Raw genomic sequence first — 20,768 nt, 5'->3', positions numbered from 1 at the left:
GAAATGTTTCCTGTTACAAAGTAGAGAAGTCTACGTTATTATGTATAATAATTCAAACTAAAACTGAACTGAAATCCAATATTTAGATTTAATATCAATATTGTACAAATACTTATTTTATATATTTAAAATAATTAAGATTCTAACTCATTTTTCAAATTTAGAATTTATTGGAAAAAATAAAGTTAATATTAAATTAATTTATATGAAAGAGTTTAAATTAAACAAAACCACGACATCATGTTATTAATGTTTATCGAAAATTTGAAAAAAAAAATCATAAATAAATATGAGACAATAAGTCTCTTATTGTTCCACCATCAGCAGTCCATGACTAAACAACTCATTTTATAATTCATCATCACTGTCTTTGTTACATTTCACGAGAAATCATTATTGTAAACACTTAATAAAGAAAAAACTTTTTTTTTTGTGTGCCACTAAACATAAAACATATAAAACTAAAAAATTTGATGTATTATGTAAATGAAATTATTACTAAGTCCCGGTCTTTTATGATATTACAATGAAAAGTAGTGGATGTGAGACGAAAACAGATATATCGTATAATAAAAAAATTACATTTAAACGATTTTTTTTTGAAAGGTTCACTATGTGATATGTAAAGAACTAATATGAGATGGATATTTTTGAAAATATTTTGAGAAGTTTTGATAAGTATAATTTCCACTAACTATATAAATTAAATATTCAAATAAAGACTTTCTATTTCGTGAAGTAATTAGCTACTTTGGAACGGGTATTTTCAGAATTTTAGTATTTTTAAAAAATAGTTAGATAGTTTTTAAAATTGTAATTCTTTTTGGATAATTTCAACTAACTAAATAAAAATTAAATATTCAAAAAGAATTTGGGTATCCTGTCTAAATTTTTTATCCAATCTCTATTAAAAATATTGCCTAACAAGTAATTATTTAAAAGAGAACGATCATAAGTGTGACATCCCTGTTTGCGGAGAGGTTTACACCACCCATGTCACCAAAGTGCAGTTATTTTTTCGGTCAAGGATCCTGAGAGGACTTCAAAATTAAGAATGCTTGAGCTGGAGTAGTTTCAGGATGGGTAACATTCCGGGAAGTGATTGTGAGAACTGTGCAAGTGGAGACAAAACACAGAGAAAGATCATGTGGTGATTTTTAGGGATGGTAAACAAATCTTTAAAGCTTTCTGGACGTAGCAAATTGGTCACTAGATATGGATAAGCCCACAGGCCGGGAGTGGAAATGGACCCACAAAGCAAGGTGAGCCTATGAGTCGAGATTGGACATGGGGCCCACTAAACATGGTTATGAAGATGAGGCGTTACAATAAGACAGAAAAATTCTGATGGATATAGGACGAGAGAGGATGGAATGAAACATGATAAAACAGGATGGGAATAGACGTGTTTCCCATTCCAAAGTAGATACGTCTATGTTACATACGCTTAATAATCTAAATTAAAACCAAACTGAAATCCGATATTTGTATTTCATACCAATAGTATACAAATACTTACATTATATATCTAAAATAATACAATTATATGAAAATATTTTGCCCATGCTGTGGCACGGGTTACAACCTAGTGTTGAGTTATTAAAAAAGAACTACTACCACCAATATTTGAATTAAAGTAAATGAAATATATATGTTCCTTTTAAACATTCTGTAAGAAATATATAAATTGATATCATAAATTACATTTATAGCAAACAAATAAACAGTTACAAGATTTCATAAAACTAAATTTGTGTTGATTAATTAGTTGACTAAAAAAATTTCCTCCTTTTATATTGAAGTGACGAATCGGAATTATTGCTTTGCTTCTAACAGATGAAATTTTATCTGGAAAAGAATACCATTTAAAACGATTCATTTCACGTTTACTACAATTAAACCGTCCAACACAATTAAAAAATATACAAGATAGCCATATAGCTTGAGGATATCTTTTCAGATTTGGGCTTTGTAGTAATGTTAATGCAGTTTCCAAATTTCGATGTATGCAACCCATATAAACAGCTTTTAAATAGAAAGCATCTTTATTACCACACTGAAAAGTCAAATCTAAAAACTCACTATGTATCCTAGGGCTGGGCAAAATAACCGATAACCAAATAACCGACCGAAACCGAACCGAAAAAAACCAAACCGAACCGAACCGAAATTCTTCAAATACCCGAATGGTTAGTAAAAATCTATATCCAAACTAACTGAAACCGAACCGAACCGAACCGACAATTAAATGGTTAACCGAAATATCCGAAAACCTAGAAGATATCAAATATTATATACTTAATATTATGCAAAACTATAAAATAAACTTAAAATATAAATTATTTCTAGATTCAAAACAATTAAATATTTTAAATAATCAATATATGTAAATGTTATTATTTTGAATTTACAAAGTTAAATACTATTTTGTAAAATTGAATCCATATTTTTCCCTTTTTTGTATTTTTGTTATTGTATATTTGGTTAATTTTGGTTATATTCGGTTAGTTTTGGTTATATTTGGTTTATTTGGTTAATGTTAATATAATTTATGTTAGTTATGGTTATTTATTTAAATAACCAAACCGAAACCGAACCGAAAGAAACCGAACCGAACCGAACCGAAATTTCAAAAATATCCAAATGGTTACTATATTACTATATCCAAAATAACCGAAACCGAATACAACCGAACCGAAACCGAATGGTTAACCGAATGCCCAGGCCTAATGTATCCCATCTAACTCTTGGAAAAACACTCTTGGTATTTCATTAAAATTTTTATTTAAAATTAACTAAAAAATGTAAATTAGATTCATCATTCCAAAAATCTTTTGTTAAATGAAGAATTAGAGGAATTGATCATGGATGTATATAACGCATCCATGCAGGCATCATCAACATGGAAGATGGCAAGCTATAATCGGTAGAGTTGCTGGAAACAAGGACTTGTGCCTAGGCACATTTAGTATGAAAACCACTTCTATAAATGGTTGAATATATAACATTATATATTGTTATTAATTATTAAATTTATATCGCACCTTTGATGAAGGCACGCAAGAAGAAGCAGCGGAGGCGTATGATATCGCGGCAATAAAATTCAGAGGCTTAAACGCTGTAACCAATTTCGATATAAACAGATATGATGTGAAGAGGATATGTTCAGCAAGCTGCTCTGCGATTGCCAATAGCGACCAGGCCAAAGGTTCTCCCACCGGGCAACAACGACCACCATGAAACTTCTCGCCGCGCGGAGAGATTTGTCCCGCGGTTGGTTTGACGAGTCTTTTCAATATATCATTATGGTTTAATAAACGTTATAAAGTTAGGCCTATATATATTATGCAACATGTTTAGCAAATTAGGTAATCATCATCAGAATCCAGGATCACTATTTATGATATCCTTTGATAGAAATGTTATTATTTTCGGTTTGAATTGAAAATGTTTTTTTTTGGTTTTATTCGATATAGAATCAGTTGAACATTTTTTTTCAAAATCAGTTAAACAGTTAATGCATCTACTATTTATACTCTATAACAAAAGTGTTAATTATGATATTTATTAACTAGATAAAGTCAAGGAGAGGCCATTAATTCCTCAATTTATGTGCCTTCTTCTGAGTTCTGTCGTGGTCGTACTTAAAGAAATAGCGTTACAAAGTGAAACTTAACTTAAATTTATAGTCGAATCCGTCCAAGCCTTTGATTATGATTTATGAACACGTATCTAGCTAGTTAATTATAGTAAGCAGCGTAGGTGATATATTAAGGGTTCTGACTTTTTTTTTACAGTCGTATCTGAATTGTTGCTTACATAAACATTGATTGTTGAATCTAACTTATGATCGATCGAGTCCGTCCAAACCTTCATATTACTATATTTGTTGGATTACATGTTACATAAATGCGTGAATGTTCCATCCCATGCATATATACTTAAATGTGTTATATTGTGCACTTATGATCATAGTAAGAACTAAGAAATACATGTTTTACTAATTACTAATAATTAAGAAAAATGCTAGATTAAATTCCAAAAAAAGAAAATCCAAATTTCTAATATATGCGACGCAATTTGGCCACATGCACACATTATTTGAGTAGTACTATAGCTAGTAGTTTAAATATATGTCTCCATGTGTATGTTACACTACAAAAAAACAGGTATGTTATATCATTTATTTTGTATCACAAAATTAAATGAAGTAATTTTAAATTACTTATTTTCAAGTGACGCAAATAAATATTATTAGCATCAATCATATCAATTGATATTATAATTATCTAATATTACGTCAATTATTTAAAACTGATTCAGTTTCTATTAGATTTTATCACTTTATTAAAAGTGATATAAAATATATTTTTATATCATTTAGATAATTGATGTCTTTATTTTTTTTTTGTAAAATCACTTTTTTAAACGATATAAAACTTATATCAATAAAAAACTGATTCTAAATTAAATTATATTTATATAATTAATAAATATGTTTACAAAAAGACTTGTGAACGTAAACAAAAAAACTCAAAATCTTTAATAATTTGTATCACCATCGACAAACCTAATCCCAACTAGCATCTCTTTTCTTCTTGGAGTTTTTAACACAAATTAGATCCTTAATCATAAGTAAGTGTTTTTCTGACTTTGATACTATGATTAGCTTTAATTAATTACAGATTGACATCAGGGTTTGTTTAATTATTTGACTCTAGAATTATGGTCTCACGCAGGATTTTCTTGAGAATTGACTTTTATTTGTGAAGAAACACTCGGCTTGAACAACACATATTGGAATTAATCAAACAAGTTACGACTCGGTTCGCCTTACACCACGACTTCTTATTCACACAACAACCGGACAACTTCAGGCCGATTCTATTCCTAATTAGGTGTTTATTAATCTTCTTAATTTTTCTAGGTTTATTTTTTTCTTTAAAGTAAAACCCAAAAACGTTCTTTCAGGTTTTGATGGATAAGTCATGGATAAAGAAACCACGTTTATCTCAAGATTACTTATCAGGGGTTAAAAATTTCTTGGATTTTGCATTTAGTAAATCAACTGCAGCCACAATGAAATGTCCATGTAACCGTTGTTCTCTAGCCAAATTCAAGTCAAGAGAAGATATTGAAGGTGATTTGATATGCTATGGCTTTTTAAGTTCTTACACAAGTTGGGTGTTTCACGGAGAGAGAATATTTGTCACAGAAAATGCAAGAGTACCTACTGATGATTTAGCTCAAGTTGAAATGGATTCAACTTTGAATCTCTTGGATGATCTTTTCCCTGGTATTAATACTAATATGTATGGTGAAAATGCATTTGGATCTTGTGAGCAGCCTATGGACACTGATAGACCATCAACTTCAAGTGGAAATTTTAGAAAAGAATAAAGTTTTGATGAGTTGCTTGCTGATTTTACCCAAGAGCTATATGATGGTTGCACAAAATTCACGAAGTTGTCTTTTATATTGAAGTTGTACCATATCAAGTGTATGTGTGGGATAAGTGACAAAGGCATATCTATGGTGCTTGATTTGCTGAAAGAAGCATTTACACATGCTAAGTTGCCAAAGTCATTTAATGACATGAAGGGAGTTATTCGTAAATTAGGATTGAGTTACGAGAAAATTCATGCATGTCCAAATGATTGCATGTTATTTTGGGAGGCAGATGCAGAAAGGGAGACTTGTAAAGTTTGTGAAGCTTCTCGTTGGAAACAAAATATTTCTGCCAAGAGTAAGGTTAGGCTAAGTACGGTATCTGGATCAGAGAAAATAAAGAAGAAAACTCCAGCAAAAGGTACAATATCTGGATCAGAGAAGAAAACAAAAAAAACTCCTGCAAAAATTTTGCGTTATTTTCCTCTAAAACCGAGACTACAACGCTTATTCATGTCATCAAAAACCTGCAATTTCCAGAACCTGCAATTCCCAAAGCATATATGAAGCCTACTTTATATAAAGCCTTTCTAATTTGTGTCATGACTTACTCCACCTAAAGTATAATTTAGTGTTAAACTTGCAGACATTCACTTGCAAAGAATAATTAAATATACACATAAAGTCTTGATAGAGTTGCTAAACACAACAACAAGTACTTGACTAACGAGATGTAACGTAACGAGACTGCAAGTATCTTGACTTTGATTTGCAAAATAATATTTGACTTTGATTTGCAAAATAAGATTTTACATCATATGGTAAAACAGAGGAAGGCATGTTTAATATATTTTGGTTTGCAAAAATAATAGCAAGAGACAAGAATTCTCGATGCTAACGAGACTGCAGGTTTCTCAAAATAATAAAACTGGATATATGTGAGCAAAAAATGCAGGTTTCTCAAAAACTGCAGGTTTCTCAAAATCAAATTCAATGCCTTAAACATAAAACCAGACTTGATTTAAGAGACTTAACCAGACTACTAAGAGGCCCTAGACTTGACTTAAGGACTAACCAGACTTGACTTAAGGACTTAACTAGACTTGACTAAAAGGACTTAGACTTAACCAGACTTGACTAAGAGGCCTAGACTTGACTTAACCAGACTAGACTCGACTTGAAAATTGTCAGGAAAATTAACTAGACTTGGAAATTTTTAGGAAAATAAAAAAGAAAAAAACTGCAGGTTTATTATTCAGCGCCAACTAATTGGTTTAGTGAATTTTATCAAAAAATTTCAGTTCCCGCTTAGCTTTTCTGTCTCCAGCGCCATCTAATTGTTTTCCATAAATATTAATCACAAATAAACTATAAAAATTTAGGGTTTTTAAAGAAATCCTTATGACGCCGTCAAAAGAAAAAGATATCGCCTGTAAACAAATCTCTTAAGAGCTTGAAGAGAAACTGCTAGAGAGCAATCTCAGATACAAGGTAACGTGTATTGGATTTAATATTTGAAGTTAAATTTGTGAATTTTAGTATCATACATATTTTGGCATTGCTAACTACTTTATTTGTTTTTTTCTTAGTTTAAGATCGATCATGGATTTTATGGATTCAGAGACACAAAGACCTGATGATTTATCACAGTTGGAAGCAGATTACAGCATCCCTCCTCCCCTTGCTCCAGAATGTAAAAGCTTCAAATGGAAGATACAGATCATAGGTAATTATTTGAGTTATATTATTGAAAGTCATTTTCTGATTGAACTGTTCTTAAAAGTGTTTTTAAACTGATTTACGATGATGATACGTAACGTAATATAGCATTGGATACACTCTTTTGTTTTTGATACTGAATCAGTTCAATTATATATTGTTTAAGCGATCAGTGTTTATATATGTACATGTATATTTGTTCCTTTTATGTTAATTATACTGATCAATTTTTCATATATATATATATATGTATCATCAACAAGATACTGATGGAAACATAGAAGGAAAAATGTTGACATCGAAAGATGTATGGAAGTTACAAGGTACTAAAGTGATAGTGCATTTCGACGAAGATAGCGGTCAACCAATTGGAGATTCCGGAGGTTTACTTGGATCATGGTTAGGTCAATTAAGTCATGATGCAAATTTGATACCCATTAACTACAGCGACTGGAGGTGTGTTAATTCTTATATAAAAGATACGGCATGGAACACAATTCAGGTAAAATCTAGTTCATATTCATCATTACAAGACAATAAATTGGTTTGATAGCAAGTTTTATGGTTTGTCGTTGCAGTCCAAATTCAGATTTGATGATCCTGTGATTAGAAAAGAATATGTGATGGGTGCACTAGGTAGCAGATGCAAGGATGTCAAACGCCGGCTTTGGAAAGAACACAAAAAAGATACTTTGAATGAAACGTTGATGAATCGACCCGACAAAATTCCTGAACTTCAGTGGGGTCAATTTGTTCGGACGAGATTTGATGAGAAGTGGAAGGTATAGTTTTTTTGTGTGTTAAGTATCTACATGTAGTTGAATGTCTTTACATCCAATGCAACTATTTTTCTTCTAATATGTGAGCTTTCAGAAAATGCAAGAACGGAATACAAAGAGCCAAAAACACAATACCATGCCTCACTTATGTGGAAGGAAGAGCTTTCCAAGGAGAAGAAATGAGATTGTGAGTAATTTAGTTTTGACAAAACATTAGTTTCTTATACTGATATTCTATATTATTTATGCATGTATCTTTAATGAAGAAAATCAAAACTGGAAAAACACCAAGTCGAGCAGAGTTTTTTATTGAGTCTCGTACAAAACCTGATGGAAGCTTTGTATGTGAGGAGGCGAAGACACATGCGGTTAGTTTTTTTAATATCAATATTGATTGTTTATCACTATAATTAATTATGTTTGATATTTATCACCTTTTCCTTTTAGGAAGCACTTACAACACTGTTGATTCAAAATCCGCAAGTCACTACTAATGTTACAGCTAGTCTAGATGATGAATATGCTCAAGTGTTTGGTCCAGAGCGTCCAGGACGAGTACGTTGTGTTGGTCGTGGACCCACACCTTCAAAATTAGGAAAACGCTCAAATGTGGCTAGAGCAGATGTAGAAAATTCTGAAATGGTTGTTCAGCTGAAGGGAAAAGTGGAAGAGTTAGGAACTCAGGTAAAGGCAATGAGTACGTTCATCCAACAAATACTTGGTACTTCAACCGGTGAACAGGTAATATACACAATTTAATAATCTGAATTATTTTATTGTAAATTGATTATATAAAACTAATATAATAATTAAACTAAACATCCAGGCAACTGTATGGGCCACAGCTTTTGCTAACATACCTAATCCAGCATTGCTAAACATATCAAATGTACCTAATCCCCAGGTAAATGGTATTTACGTATGTATTCATTTCACAGATACTAACTATTTAGATGATAAACTAATCTGTTTTCTATTTTATTTTTCTTAGGAAGATGATGATGGTCTTGATAGACGATAGTGATCATAGTCAACATAGAAGTTTATCCAAATTTCTTAGCAACTTTGGTTTATTTTGTTTTTTATGCATTTGGAAAACTTATTAGGATGATTTCTGTAATTTGCTTTCCAGTACTTTAATTAGTAATTTCAGTCTTGTTTTTATTTTATTAATTATTTCATATTGAATTGATTTTCAAATAATTAATATTTTAAATAAAAATCTGCAAAAACGTTGATATATATTAACATCAATTTATAAATTATTTGAAAACTATTTTTTTAGTCGCTTTCAAGAAGTGATATAATTTTTAGAATCAATTATTTAAACTAATGTAAATTTCATATCAATTATATACAAGTGATGGTAATAATTTTAAATCAGATAGTTGAAATGATACAAATATTAAATCGGTTATTGTAAATGATACAACTATTAAATCATTTTTCAAAATTGATACTAAGTTTAACATCAGTTATTGGTAAGTGATATAAAAAATTGACATCACTTATTCATAAGTGATATAAATTTAACATCATTTATTTAGAAGTGATATAAATAATTGACATCAATTATTACAACTGACACTAATAGTAACATCACTTTTTCAAATTGATAGAAAACATAGTATCATTTATTGGTAATTGACACATTATTACTATCAATTATAACAACCGATACAAAAAAAAAAAATTTGCATCAGTTGATAATAAATTGATGTTAATTATTTGTATCAGCAATGTGAGTATCATTTCTATAAGTGATGTAAAATTCTTTTGTATCATTTATAAGTAATGCAAAAATACAAAATAAATGATATAACATACCTGTTTTTTTGTAGTGTTAGTACAGTGTATGCAAATTGCTTTAAATATCTTGTTGATGACGAAGTTGTTGTGTATAACTTTATTAAAATCGGCTCCATACCTCACAGTCACAGATAAATGATTTCATCAGAAGCCACTTTACGTGTGTCTCTCTTCTCTCCCTCCCCTGCACATTTCCCTCAATTATTACCGTAAAAGTTTAACAATATATTTTGTTTTGTATAACTCTCCCATCAATAACCTTTAAGTTCATTCATATTTATATCTGAAAACTTATTACAAAGTAATTAATAAAAAAAAAAAAACGTTTGAACTCAACTGTTTTATTAGTATTTTCATCATATATGATTGCAGATCAGAGTATGAGATTATTATAACAATCACATTTGCATAGTGCAAACAATGCGGATCCAAATATGTAATAATACCACATCTGAAATCATATATGATGGGCCTTATTTGATAAGATATTATCAAAAGAAGAGATCCAAAACGGCCCACCGGATCTTTAAAATAATATCAAAACTTCCATCACTCATCAGTGTCATCATCTTCTTCTTGGTTCGTTCCATCTTCCTTAATTTAAAACGTTAAAAAAAACACACACACACCAGAAACTACGTTACACGTTCTTCAGATTCACTTCTCAAATCGATTCAGATTACGCAGCTCTTCAAATCGAGAAACCCTGATTTCATAATTCAGAGATTTTGAAACTCTCAATCCCAATTTCGATCCTTCGAAATTTACACAATGGAACCGCCATTACAAAGTTTGAGACTTTTCTTATTCTGTTTCTTCGTCTTCTTCTCCATCTCTGCTTCTTCTATCTTAGTTGAATCACAATCACAAGATTCTTCCATCACTCCTCCTCTACCACCGCCTCCTCCAGTAAGGGTCTTTGAGAGTAGTAACAAGCAGGCGAATCACGAGAAGCATCACCACAGAAGAAAAAAATGGCGAGAGAGAAGGAACTCAAGGAGGAACCATCATCATCATCATCATCGGAAGAAGAAGGAGAAAGACGGTGGGGCTTTTCTTCGCCGGTGTAGCTGCAGCTTTACAAGTAGTTGTTGCTGCTTTCTTGCTTTTCAAAAGAAGTCAGCTTTTCCGCAAGATCAATGATTTACAACAACAACACTAAATGAGCACTGCTGTTGGAGTTAAGTCATCTCAATTTTGCTTCTTTTTTTCCATCTTCTGTAAATTTATTGTCTTTGGCTGGCTGCAACTCAATATTGTTGTTTAGATCACATCTGAGTATTATGTAGTTTGTTCTGCTTTTAATCTGGAACCAGTCGTTTCAATGGAGATTGGGATGACTCTGTTTATGAAAGTTCTTAGATTTGGTGATACATTTTGGAAAGAAACTGTCAGAGAGATAACAAGAATTGTCAAATGTGTTCTTAATTAAAACGAGAAGTTAGCATACACATGATGTCTCTGAATATACCCAGGTCCAGCTGTAGATCTAAGTTAGCAATTTAGCATACACACATGATGTCTCCTTTTTGTATGGTTTTAATTGGGTTAATGTCAACCATATCATATAGAATCATTGCAGAGGACCGATCTAAACTTGTGGAGTTGGGACCACTGAACCCATGTGAGAGAGTTTGGTCTTTAAAGTTTAGCATTCTTTTGTTTCTTTCTCTATATTGGAAGGTTCACTCAAGTCAATGGTTAAGTTTAGCTAGCTAAACTCAGGATCTTGAATGAAAAACTCACATACAATGTAATAATTTTGACAGGTTTTGAAGAATTACAAGGAACACAAAACAGAGATGACAAGAATCCATCAAAGATGAAAAGAAGAAGAAGAAGAAGAGGTGTTTGTTGTTGTTTTAGTCAAGGGGATTCCCAAGTCTTTTCTTTTTCTTAACCAGTTCCTCCAAGAACACCCTTTAGCTTCTTGACTGTAGTTGCGTCAAGGAAAGTAGTACCCACGACGAGGTCAGTGGGAAGATTGTTAGCAAAGAGTGCGAAATCCAGAATCTGGAGACCCGGACTAGCGCTGCTGAATGTGACAATGGCTGCAGCTTTGGCTTTTCCTTGATTGATTTGGAAATGAAGTAAGCCCTGTGGGAAAACCATGACCTGTCCTGGTTTAAGCGTCTGCACGTAGACAGCGTTTGCAGAGGAGACAAACCCAGCAGTGATTGAGCCCTCAAGGACGAAGAGAACCTCAGAGGCACCAGGGTGAGTGTGCATTGGGATCACACCTTTAGGAGCTAGGTCAAGTCTAGCTGTAGAGAGGCCTAGACCGTTCAGACCTGGGAACTGACCAACGAAACCGGGAGTGACAGCGGCACTGATGATGTTTGTAGTGTTTCCAGGAGTGCCTAAGCCTGAGAAGACAAAGTCACTAGCTTTGACATGAATCTGACGAATGCAAGGCTAACCTGCTGGGGTCTCAGCACGTTTCAGGTTTGCGACACAGAAGTCTTGAACTGAGGCATTGGATAGAGCAAAGAGAAGAGATAAGAGGAAGATAATGCGCATCATTTTGAATGACTGGTTTAGGAATAACTCTCTTCTCTTTTCTTTTTTTTATCTACTCTTCTCACTTCTCTCCTCTGTGTTTATATAGTGAGGTTGGTGGATAAACTGTGTGGTGAACGTTCGAAAGACGGAGATAAGCTTTTGGAAACCATTATGGTCATCCAAGAACAAGGACCACTCTTAGAAACAAACAAAACGCCTCGTTTCTTTGCCTGCCTGTTCCGCATCATTAGTAGATCACTGGTTATTGTAAGGATGAAGTAGACATTGATATTAATTACAGATGAAGAAAATTTTCGGAATCTGACTGCGGCGTAAAGGATTTTTAGAATAACACAGAGGAGGCAAATTAAAAGACATGAGGCTAATTGCTGAATTAACTTGTAGCTCAAGTAAGTAGAAGAGCGCAAATCACGTCCATAAGAAGATAAGAAAAACTCGTTTACTTGAGGGTAGTTGGAGTTATGAGCCAAGTGCCAAAGATTTTGTCACAAGTTGGGTAAAGTTGACGTAGAGAATACGAGGAGGAGATGTGGATACGTATGTGTTGTAATGTAATGTGGACCAATGGCACATGTGACGGACCATTAAAAGACACTATTTGACAGCCAGAAGAAGCTTAACAAAGATGTCGACAAAAACAAAACAAAACAAGAAAAGCGCAAGAAAGATTCTTGGAATGATCCTTCTTTTTCTTGGCTATATATATATGTCACTAGACTATTAAGTGTGGAGAGAGTACTAAACAATTGTGTCTTTTGTATCGATTATGGGCCCAAAATTATAATAAAGGGCTTCGGCCCATCAGTAACGTTTCGGCGGGAAAGAATTAGTCAATCGAATCAGACCGGACTAAACCGGGAGGGATTTTAAACGGCTCTGTTTTTTCTAATTGTAACAATAACCAATTTTCTCTGTCTCTCTAAGACCAGGTGCATCGGTAAAAACGAGAAGAGTCTCTCACTTCTTTCCTTATTTTTTTTACCTTCTCTCTTCCTTTATTATCATTTATTTGTTTTTAATTAACGAGAAACTGGTTGAGATACCAGGAATGCAGATGGTCTAACAGACAGACACACATGCATGCACACGAACACAACCATATTATTCAGAAGATCATCACCAAAACTCTCTAATGGCATCAATGAAACTTATGTTTAGAATCCTCCGTCTCATGTTTCGAATTCTCCTTCGCTCCATCGCCGTCGCGATAACTCTCTTAAAGAGCCTCGTTTGGTGTTTATTCGACAATTTCGATTACCCGATTCTGATCAAGCTCGCCGATACATTCTTATCTCTATATTTCCTAGTCTTCTGCGATCTACGCCCCATCACCGTCGATTTAAACGACGGTGAAACCACATTACATTTTTGGATCTCCGGCCACCGGAAGATCAACCGACCGAACCTCCTCATGCTACACGGTTACGGAGGGAACTCGAAATGGCAATTTATTACTCAGGTCACGGATCTGTCGAGATCGTTTAATCTATTCATCCCTGATTTAGTTTTCTTCGGGAGATCGTACTCGAGAAACACAGATCGGAGCGTTGAGTTTCAGGCGAGGAGTATCGTCGGAGGTTTGAAGAGGCTTGGTTGTGGTGGTGGTAAAGACGGAGGAGATTTGTCGGTTTACTCGATTAGTTACGGTGGGTTCGTAGCGTACCGGATCGCGAAGATTTGGCCGGAGATGATTGAGAAACTGGTGATTGTGAGTAGTGGTGTCGGGTTTACGCAGCAGCAAAAGATGACGGAGATGAAAAAACACGGCCGAGATGTGTCGGAGATTCTGGTTCCGAGTAATCCGAGGGATCTGAGGTTGTTAGTTAGGGTTTCCATGAATACAGGTCTTAGGTTTCTTGACTGGGTTCCAGATTTTATCCTCTCCCAATTCATCTCTGTAAGTTCTGTTTCTTTTTGTTAATTACTCACTCTGCCCCGTAGTTTAGTTTTTATTTAAAAAATGATCCAGAAGTTAGATAATTTGTTTAATTAGCCCAATTAGCCCTTAAAGTTTCAATTTTTTGTTTAGGTGATGTATGAGACAAATCGACAAGAACTTGTAGATCTAGCTAAGAATTTGCTGGAAAGAGAAGAGGAGCCAGTGTTCTTTGCAATATCACAGGTCATTTGATCTTTCTTTTTTTTTGATCAAATGAAACAGTTTTGTTTAAACTGAATAATTAGTAACTGATGATTTATATATTTTGGTGTTGATTAAATATTCACAGAAAACGTTGATCGTTTGGGGTGACAAGGATCAGGTGTTTCCTTTGGAGCATGGACGTCGTCTACATAGGTAAATAAAAAATACTAATATTTGATGAGCGAATAGTGATGATAACAATTTAAGTCATAATAAAGGATCTCTCAGTTTAACCTCCTCCATACTCTAATTTTGTTAGTATATTGTTGTGTAATATATTTTTTTGCCACATAATTTTGTTTGACAGGAATTTGCCAAACTCGAGTTTAGAGGTATTGAAGGAAATTGGACATGGAGTAAACATTGAAGCACCTACTACTCTTAACAATTTGATCATCTCGTTTGTTTTAGGTGTTGTTCCTTAACTTCTACTGCTGTAGTTTTTCCTTTTTACGGTAGTAAATTTATATATGGTTTATACCAATAATATATCCATTATCCATATTTGATCCAAAAAATATTCAACTGGATGCAAAACTATGTACCGGTCTAAAGGATTATAAATGTAAAACAAGTAGTATGTCCAAAAAAACTGCCTAATCACAATGCATTGGGTTTGGGATAAACAACTTGTATTCCAATCCGCATTTCTAGAATTTGACCATACAATGGAAGTTTTGGTGAAAACCAAGGGGGTTCATGGTGCATAGACAAGATATTGACATTGATGATCTTTGCATTTTCTTTTGTATTAACGAGGAGTTTTGAGTCAACGTGAGCATGTACCAGGACCTTAAAAACCTAACTTTATTTACTTCATCGACCAGACCACCATCGTGCTTCTTGCTATGACATTGCGGCCCACACCTTCAAGAAGCTCACAGGCCAGCCCAAGAAAAATACTCTCCTCGTGTGAATTTCTGGCTTGCTCCTATATCATAGCTTCGATTTAACAGGTGTTTAATTCAAGTTTCATCCAAATCTATAAATAATTATAACTTAATTTTTTTGTAATTATCTAAACTTCATACGTTAAATTTTCTGACCCATATTTTTAAATTTTACATGCTAAATATTAACTTCATATAAATTTTTAAAAATAGATTTTAAGTCCCCTTGTCCGACCTCACTACTGAGCTGACACTATAAAGAATAAAAACAAAAGTTACGGGTCGGGTCAAAAAAATAAATAATTTTGCTACAGATGTCTGACACAGTGGCACAATATCTTTAACCTCCATAACTCTCTGCAAATTACAGATGCAGAGTAAGCCAAGCAAGTACAACAACAACACCCAAATAAAAATCTTTTATTCCTATATAAAAAAAAAAGATAAGAACATTTATATATAAATATTCCCCTCAAAATCTCTCTCTGTCTCAAACTGTTTGTCTACAGACGACAAGTAGATTCCTTTTTTTTCTCTCTTTGCTTTCCAATAATTGTCATATTATTTTCTCCATAAACAAGGAAAAATATAAAGATTCTTAGTTTTATTTCCCGAGGAAAAAATAAATCTCGATTTCATCCCTCTGTGTCACACCACCTCTTCACGGAGCTTGTTTTATTTTTCAAGGTAAGAAACTGAATTTTGAGCAGAAAAAAATCTTAACTTTTTAATGTTTTGTTTTGTTATGTAATCAAAGCTTTTGTGGAAAAAAAATCTTGCTTTGCTTTCTGAGTTCATAGATAGATATGATTCTTTTGGTTTCTAGGTCTTCAAAATTTTTTATGAATCTTATAGAATCGGTTTCTACTTTTGTTGAGATTATCTCACTATATAGGTGAAGGCTACTACTTATAGAAGAGCTATTTACTTATTTCTCCTTTTTTTCTTTTTATCTATATATAGATCTCTTTTTTCCTTAAAACGTGTTTGGTGTTTAGTCCGAAATTGATGGTTCTTGAGATTGAAAATGTAACTGCAAACAAAAAGAAAGAAAAATACTATTATCTTTGATTTGTGTTACTGGAAAAAAGTAGAATCTTTATGTGAGTGATCAAAGAGCTTTATAATAGACAAGGTCAACGGAAGAAGACAGACACTTGTTTAATGTGAGTTTTATTTGCCTTTTTTTTTTTGTTCTGTAGATCAATCAAGATTTGAGCTTTTGATGGAATCAAGAATGGAAGGAGATGTGTATTCTGGATTTGGTGGAGAGAGATACCAGATGGTTGGTAAAATGTTACAGAAACACGTTGTTCATCAATCTCATAAATGCTGCTGGCGTGTTAGTCAACCCGAAAGGCATCACCACAAATTCATAATGTCCATACCTCGTCCTTAAAGCCGTCTTTCTCACATCTGCCTCATCTATCGGTATCTGATGATAATCCGATGCCAGATCTACCTTGGAGAACCAAGTAGCACCCCTCAACTGATCCAACAACTCATCAATCCTGGGAAGAGGGTACTTGTTCTTCAAAGTGACCCGATTCAAACATCGTTAGTCAATACACAAGCGGAAACTCCCATCCTTCTTCTAAACAAATAACACTGGTGCTCCCCACGGTGATACACTAGGACAGATGATTCCCTTGCTCCATAAATCCTCTAGTTACTTCTTCAGCTCTACTAAACAAATACTCAAGTATGCCGACATCAACTCGCCGCCACCTGAATATCAACCCTCTTGTTCGTCCAAGAACCTCTAGTAACTTGCCTCTTAGGAAAACTTCCACAAGATAGCCTATTCCCGAAATAGCTTTTCCACTTGGCAATTCTCCACAACAAATCATCAATACGAGCATAATAAAACAAACAAGTACCATACGTTCGCATATTCCGATTCACCACATCAAACGCCTTGCAAGCCGCCAACTTAACCTACTTGACTTGTTTCCCTCCAGCAAGCTTACCAAAACCTTGAATCTAGCAACCCTATCCATTTCCAATGAACTTCATCCACCATCGTCACAACGATTAGTTTATCCTGCCATGAAGGCTTCTCGTGAATCTTATCTACCTAGCAACCATGCCCTTGTCGGCTCATACCTGCTGCAGCTCTCCTTCCCGGGACTCCAGCACCACCGGCCACCCAATCTTGGCACATCAGCCAAACATTCATGACCGCACCGGTCATAAACCCTGGACCAACGGCCAACATAATCCTAAAATCCAAGATTAAACCACCAACACTCTCGAAGTCTACATTTCGTCGTTATGTTTATGCTCACGTTCTATACATTGCTTGCTCCCAACTCTTCCACTCTTAGGTCACAACCTTCGAGCCATACCGATCTCACTCTCATACCAGCGTCTTCGAGTTATATCGTCTCACTCTTGGACCACAATCCTCAAGATCTCGGTATCAGGGAAACTACTCATCCCCTCAAGGAAACATCATCCCCTCTGCCACTCTCGGAGCCCTCAGCCCTTCGAGCTATCGGTATTCAAGGAAATCATCATCCCCTCAGAAGCAACAATCCTTAACAATTATAAACATCTCTCGACAAAAAGTAATCATGTGGTCCGAGTATAACATTTCAATGTTACATCTGCCCACTCAACTTCTAATATCCAACTGGATTACCCACCAAACAGAGAAAATTATCTGCTCCAACTACAAATGTCCACATATCCGCCTCTCTAGACTCGATACCTCTCGAGAAGAATCTCGCACCGGCGTCTACAACTGCTCCATCTTCCTAACATAAGAAGGAAATTCCTCAACATCCGCAGTCTCGACTGCACCCCGCCACATGCGGTACCACTGGAGCCTGCACTGGTACCACTCTCGGTAACCGCTCCAACAACACGCCAACAGATCTACCAAGCAATCATCTCGACACTGGGCTACACCTGCTGCAACCCCACATCTGGGTTCCCAGCACCCCGACACGCTCACCGGCCTACCTCCCTCTGGTCCCTCCTGATACGCTTGCGACCCGCTCACGTACCTCCTCGTGAAACTCTGGACCACACACTCGTTGGCCTCGGGACCCGCCCGACCATGACTAAGACCAACAACTCAAACACCTTTAACCACTGCACTTCCAATAACAGAGGCTAACAAGCAAACTCTTTCGTAACTCAAATACACAAATACAAACTCACCGTGGAATCACACTGTAGGCTCGAAGAGGATGTTCTAGGACTCCATGTCACACACAATTGACTAACTCACATTATCAATCAAAGCATGCAAATCCCAAACATCTACAACACAAAGCCTAGTGAACCCAAACCTAGAACCGTAAGGGCTCTGATACCAAACAGAAACGACACGACCAATTATTTTTTTAAATAATAAATAATAACAAAAAGAATAATAATAAATAAACTACAACTAGTGGTCCTATATCCACTACCACCTAACACAATCACAACCAACAACGGAAATAACATAAACCAATATCCAATAAATATCCAATAACCAAAGATAATATCCAATATTAATTCCAAAACCATAAACTAATATTCCAAACAACATGAATCATAGAACCAACAATCCTAAACAACATTCTAGGTCTCAACTCTAGCAACCTAACAGAAGCCAGACAACCAAGCGAACCACTAGAACATCCTCTTCTTCATTGCCTTGATTCCACGATCACACTTTGCCTTTACCTGCACCACAAACACAAATTGCAATGCATGAGTATTCTATAAACACTCAGTAAGGCAATCCTCCCATCTACTGGGCTATACACACAAGCAATAAAGACATCTCTAACCATTATCCAACAATCAATCAATCAACAATAACAAACCACGACTCTGCATCGACCGACACCAGCATGCATCGACTGACACCAGATGGCGATGCATCGGCCGACACAAGGTTGCATCGACCGATGCTATATGCACTTGCATCGACCGATGCTATATGCACTTGCATCGATCGACACTCGCACTGCATCGACCGACGCATGCTCGACATTGCACGAAAACCCTAGGTTTTACGCGCCGTCCTCGCACTTGCATCGACCGATGCACTTCGTGTTTTCCTCGACGCTTCTCGCCGGATCTTCGTTCCTACAACCACAAAACTCGATCCCAAACCACAAGAAAGCTTCCTAACGTCCCAAATAACAATCTAACAAGCCTAACAACACATAACAAGCAAATCAGAGAGATCTCTAGCTTAGATAAGTCATGGTCATGCAAGAAAACACTCCTAGCAAGCTCTTACAACGTTCTAAACCTCAGATCTCACCAGAAAACGCCACAAACCTCCAAGAATATCCCAAAACGCTCAAGAACTCTCACAAAACTCTTTCTCTCTTTCTATTTCTCAAAAACGGCCAAAACACGTCGAATGAGACAAAACTCGTGTTAAGGGTTTTCTTAACCCAAAACGCAGCATTTAACTTAACTCGTCCGCAGAAAAACCAACCTTGCATCGACCGATGCAATCCATAAACCGGGATTTCGGTTTGCGGATGTTACATTTTGGTTCGCGGATGTTACATTAATGAAGACTTTGTCTAGTTATGTATAGATAACTTTGTAGTAGTATGAGAGGTTTTTCAGTTTTTTTTGGTAAACATCATGAGAGTTATGGTTACATTTCAAAGAATAAATATACCATAGGTTTTGTTTGTATTTCTTTTTTTGTAAAACACAGATTGTATTGCAATTAATCAATTAAAGTGTATTCATATGATGAAAGATTTGTTTATTAATTTTTTCAAACATCATGGGAGTTACATTTTTCAAGAATTAATATGCAATAAATTGTTTTAATGATTACTATTATAGGAAAATAAAATATTATATTGTTTATATCTTGAAATTATTTTAGAATAAACTGATTTGATCTTTTGGCACAAAAAGTGTGAAACAAATATTATACTTTTTTGTCAAAAAATAATTATTATACTATTATAATATTTTTCTCGCTTGAAATTAGTAAAGAATTTATTAACTATCACATTATATTTTTCCAAAATTATGATATTAATATTGAAATCTTTAATAATCAGAGTTATTTTGTTTAAATTTATAATATTAATATTTAATTCTTTCTTATTTGCAAAAATTATAATGTTATGGTAATTATATTAAATATTGATAAATGATACTTATGTAACATTATATAATGTTAAGTTAATTATAGAAAATATTGATAATTGATATCTATATATAATTACTAAAAGAACATTGCATAAATGTCAATATATTTTTTAGTACAGAAATATCATTTCAATTTAGTGAATATAAAAAATGTATGTACTTTTAAGAAAAATAAATTAAAAAAATTAAATAATTAAGAAATGAAGACAAATGTTAAAAATATACGCTGCCAAATGTCGTCGTGTTATACAAAGTTTAAGAGAAAACATTCTCATATTATATAAGACTATTTATGGTTTGACCCAAAAAAATATATATTATTCTTTATCACAATTCATTTTGAACTATCGGGTCCACTAATTAGAGATGCTTTCTTCTGTGTTCACA

General features: G+C 34.2%; 2 protein-coding genes, 1 long non-coding RNA gene and 2 pseudogenes across 5 annotated transcripts; 4 read left to right on the top strand and 1 right to left on the bottom strand.

Moving 5' to 3' along the window:
- Positions 1 to 6,667: 6,667 nt before the first annotated feature.
- On the top strand, positions 6,668 to 9,059 carry LOC104766344 (uncharacterized). The gene is made up of 9 exons (XM_010490213.3): positions 6,668 to 6,879; positions 6,978 to 7,114; positions 7,371 to 7,609; positions 7,686 to 7,889; positions 7,981 to 8,073; positions 8,153 to 8,254; positions 8,334 to 8,627; positions 8,713 to 8,790; positions 8,878 to 9,059. The coding sequence occupies exons 2-9, from the start codon at positions 6,991 to 6,993 to the stop codon at positions 8,905 to 8,907; spliced, it is 1,164 nt and encodes a 387-aa protein (XP_010488515.2). The 5' UTR covers positions 6,668 to 6,879; positions 6,978 to 6,990; the 3' UTR covers positions 8,908 to 9,059.
- Positions 9,060 to 10,329: 1,270 nt separating this feature from the next.
- LOC147925843 (uncharacterized) lies at positions 10,330 to 11,535 on the top strand (annotated as a pseudogene). The gene is made up of 2 exons (XR_015584787.1): positions 10,330 to 10,875; positions 11,465 to 11,535. The product of XR_015584787.1 is annotated as an uncharacterized LOC147925843 (transcript).
- On the bottom strand, positions 11,394 to 12,974 carry LOC147925842 (germin-like protein subfamily 3 member 1 pseudogene; annotated as a pseudogene). Its single transcript, XR_015584786.1, has one exon. The product of XR_015584786.1 is annotated as a germin-like protein subfamily 3 member 1 pseudogene (transcript).
- A 290-nt stretch (positions 12,975 to 13,264) lies between these two features.
- LOC104753832 (uncharacterized) lies at positions 13,265 to 14,879 on the top strand. Its single transcript, XM_087491982.1, has 4 exons — positions 13,265 to 14,115; positions 14,248 to 14,340; positions 14,447 to 14,514; positions 14,669 to 14,879. The coding sequence occupies exons 1-4, from the start codon at positions 13,351 to 13,353 to the stop codon at positions 14,784 to 14,786; spliced, it is 1,044 nt and encodes a 347-aa protein (XP_087348108.1). The 5' UTR covers positions 13,265 to 13,350; the 3' UTR covers positions 14,787 to 14,879.
- A 708-nt stretch (positions 14,880 to 15,587) lies between these two features.
- Positions 15,588 to 19,976, top strand: LOC147925841 (uncharacterized). Its single transcript, XR_015584785.1, has 2 exons — positions 15,588 to 15,938; positions 16,454 to 19,976. It is a non-coding gene; the product is annotated as an uncharacterized LOC147925841 (long non-coding RNA).
- Positions 19,977 to 20,768: the final 792 nt, after the last annotated feature.

This window comes from Camelina sativa, chromosome 16 (assembly GCF_030686135.1).
Source record: "Camelina sativa cultivar CO46 ecotype springtype chromosome 16, ASM3068613v1".
NCBI lineage: Eukaryota > Viridiplantae > Streptophyta > Magnoliopsida > Brassicales > Brassicaceae > Camelina > Camelina sativa.
The sequence above is the reverse complement of the archived record's forward strand: the minus strand, read 5'-3'. Positions and strand labels throughout refer to the sequence as shown.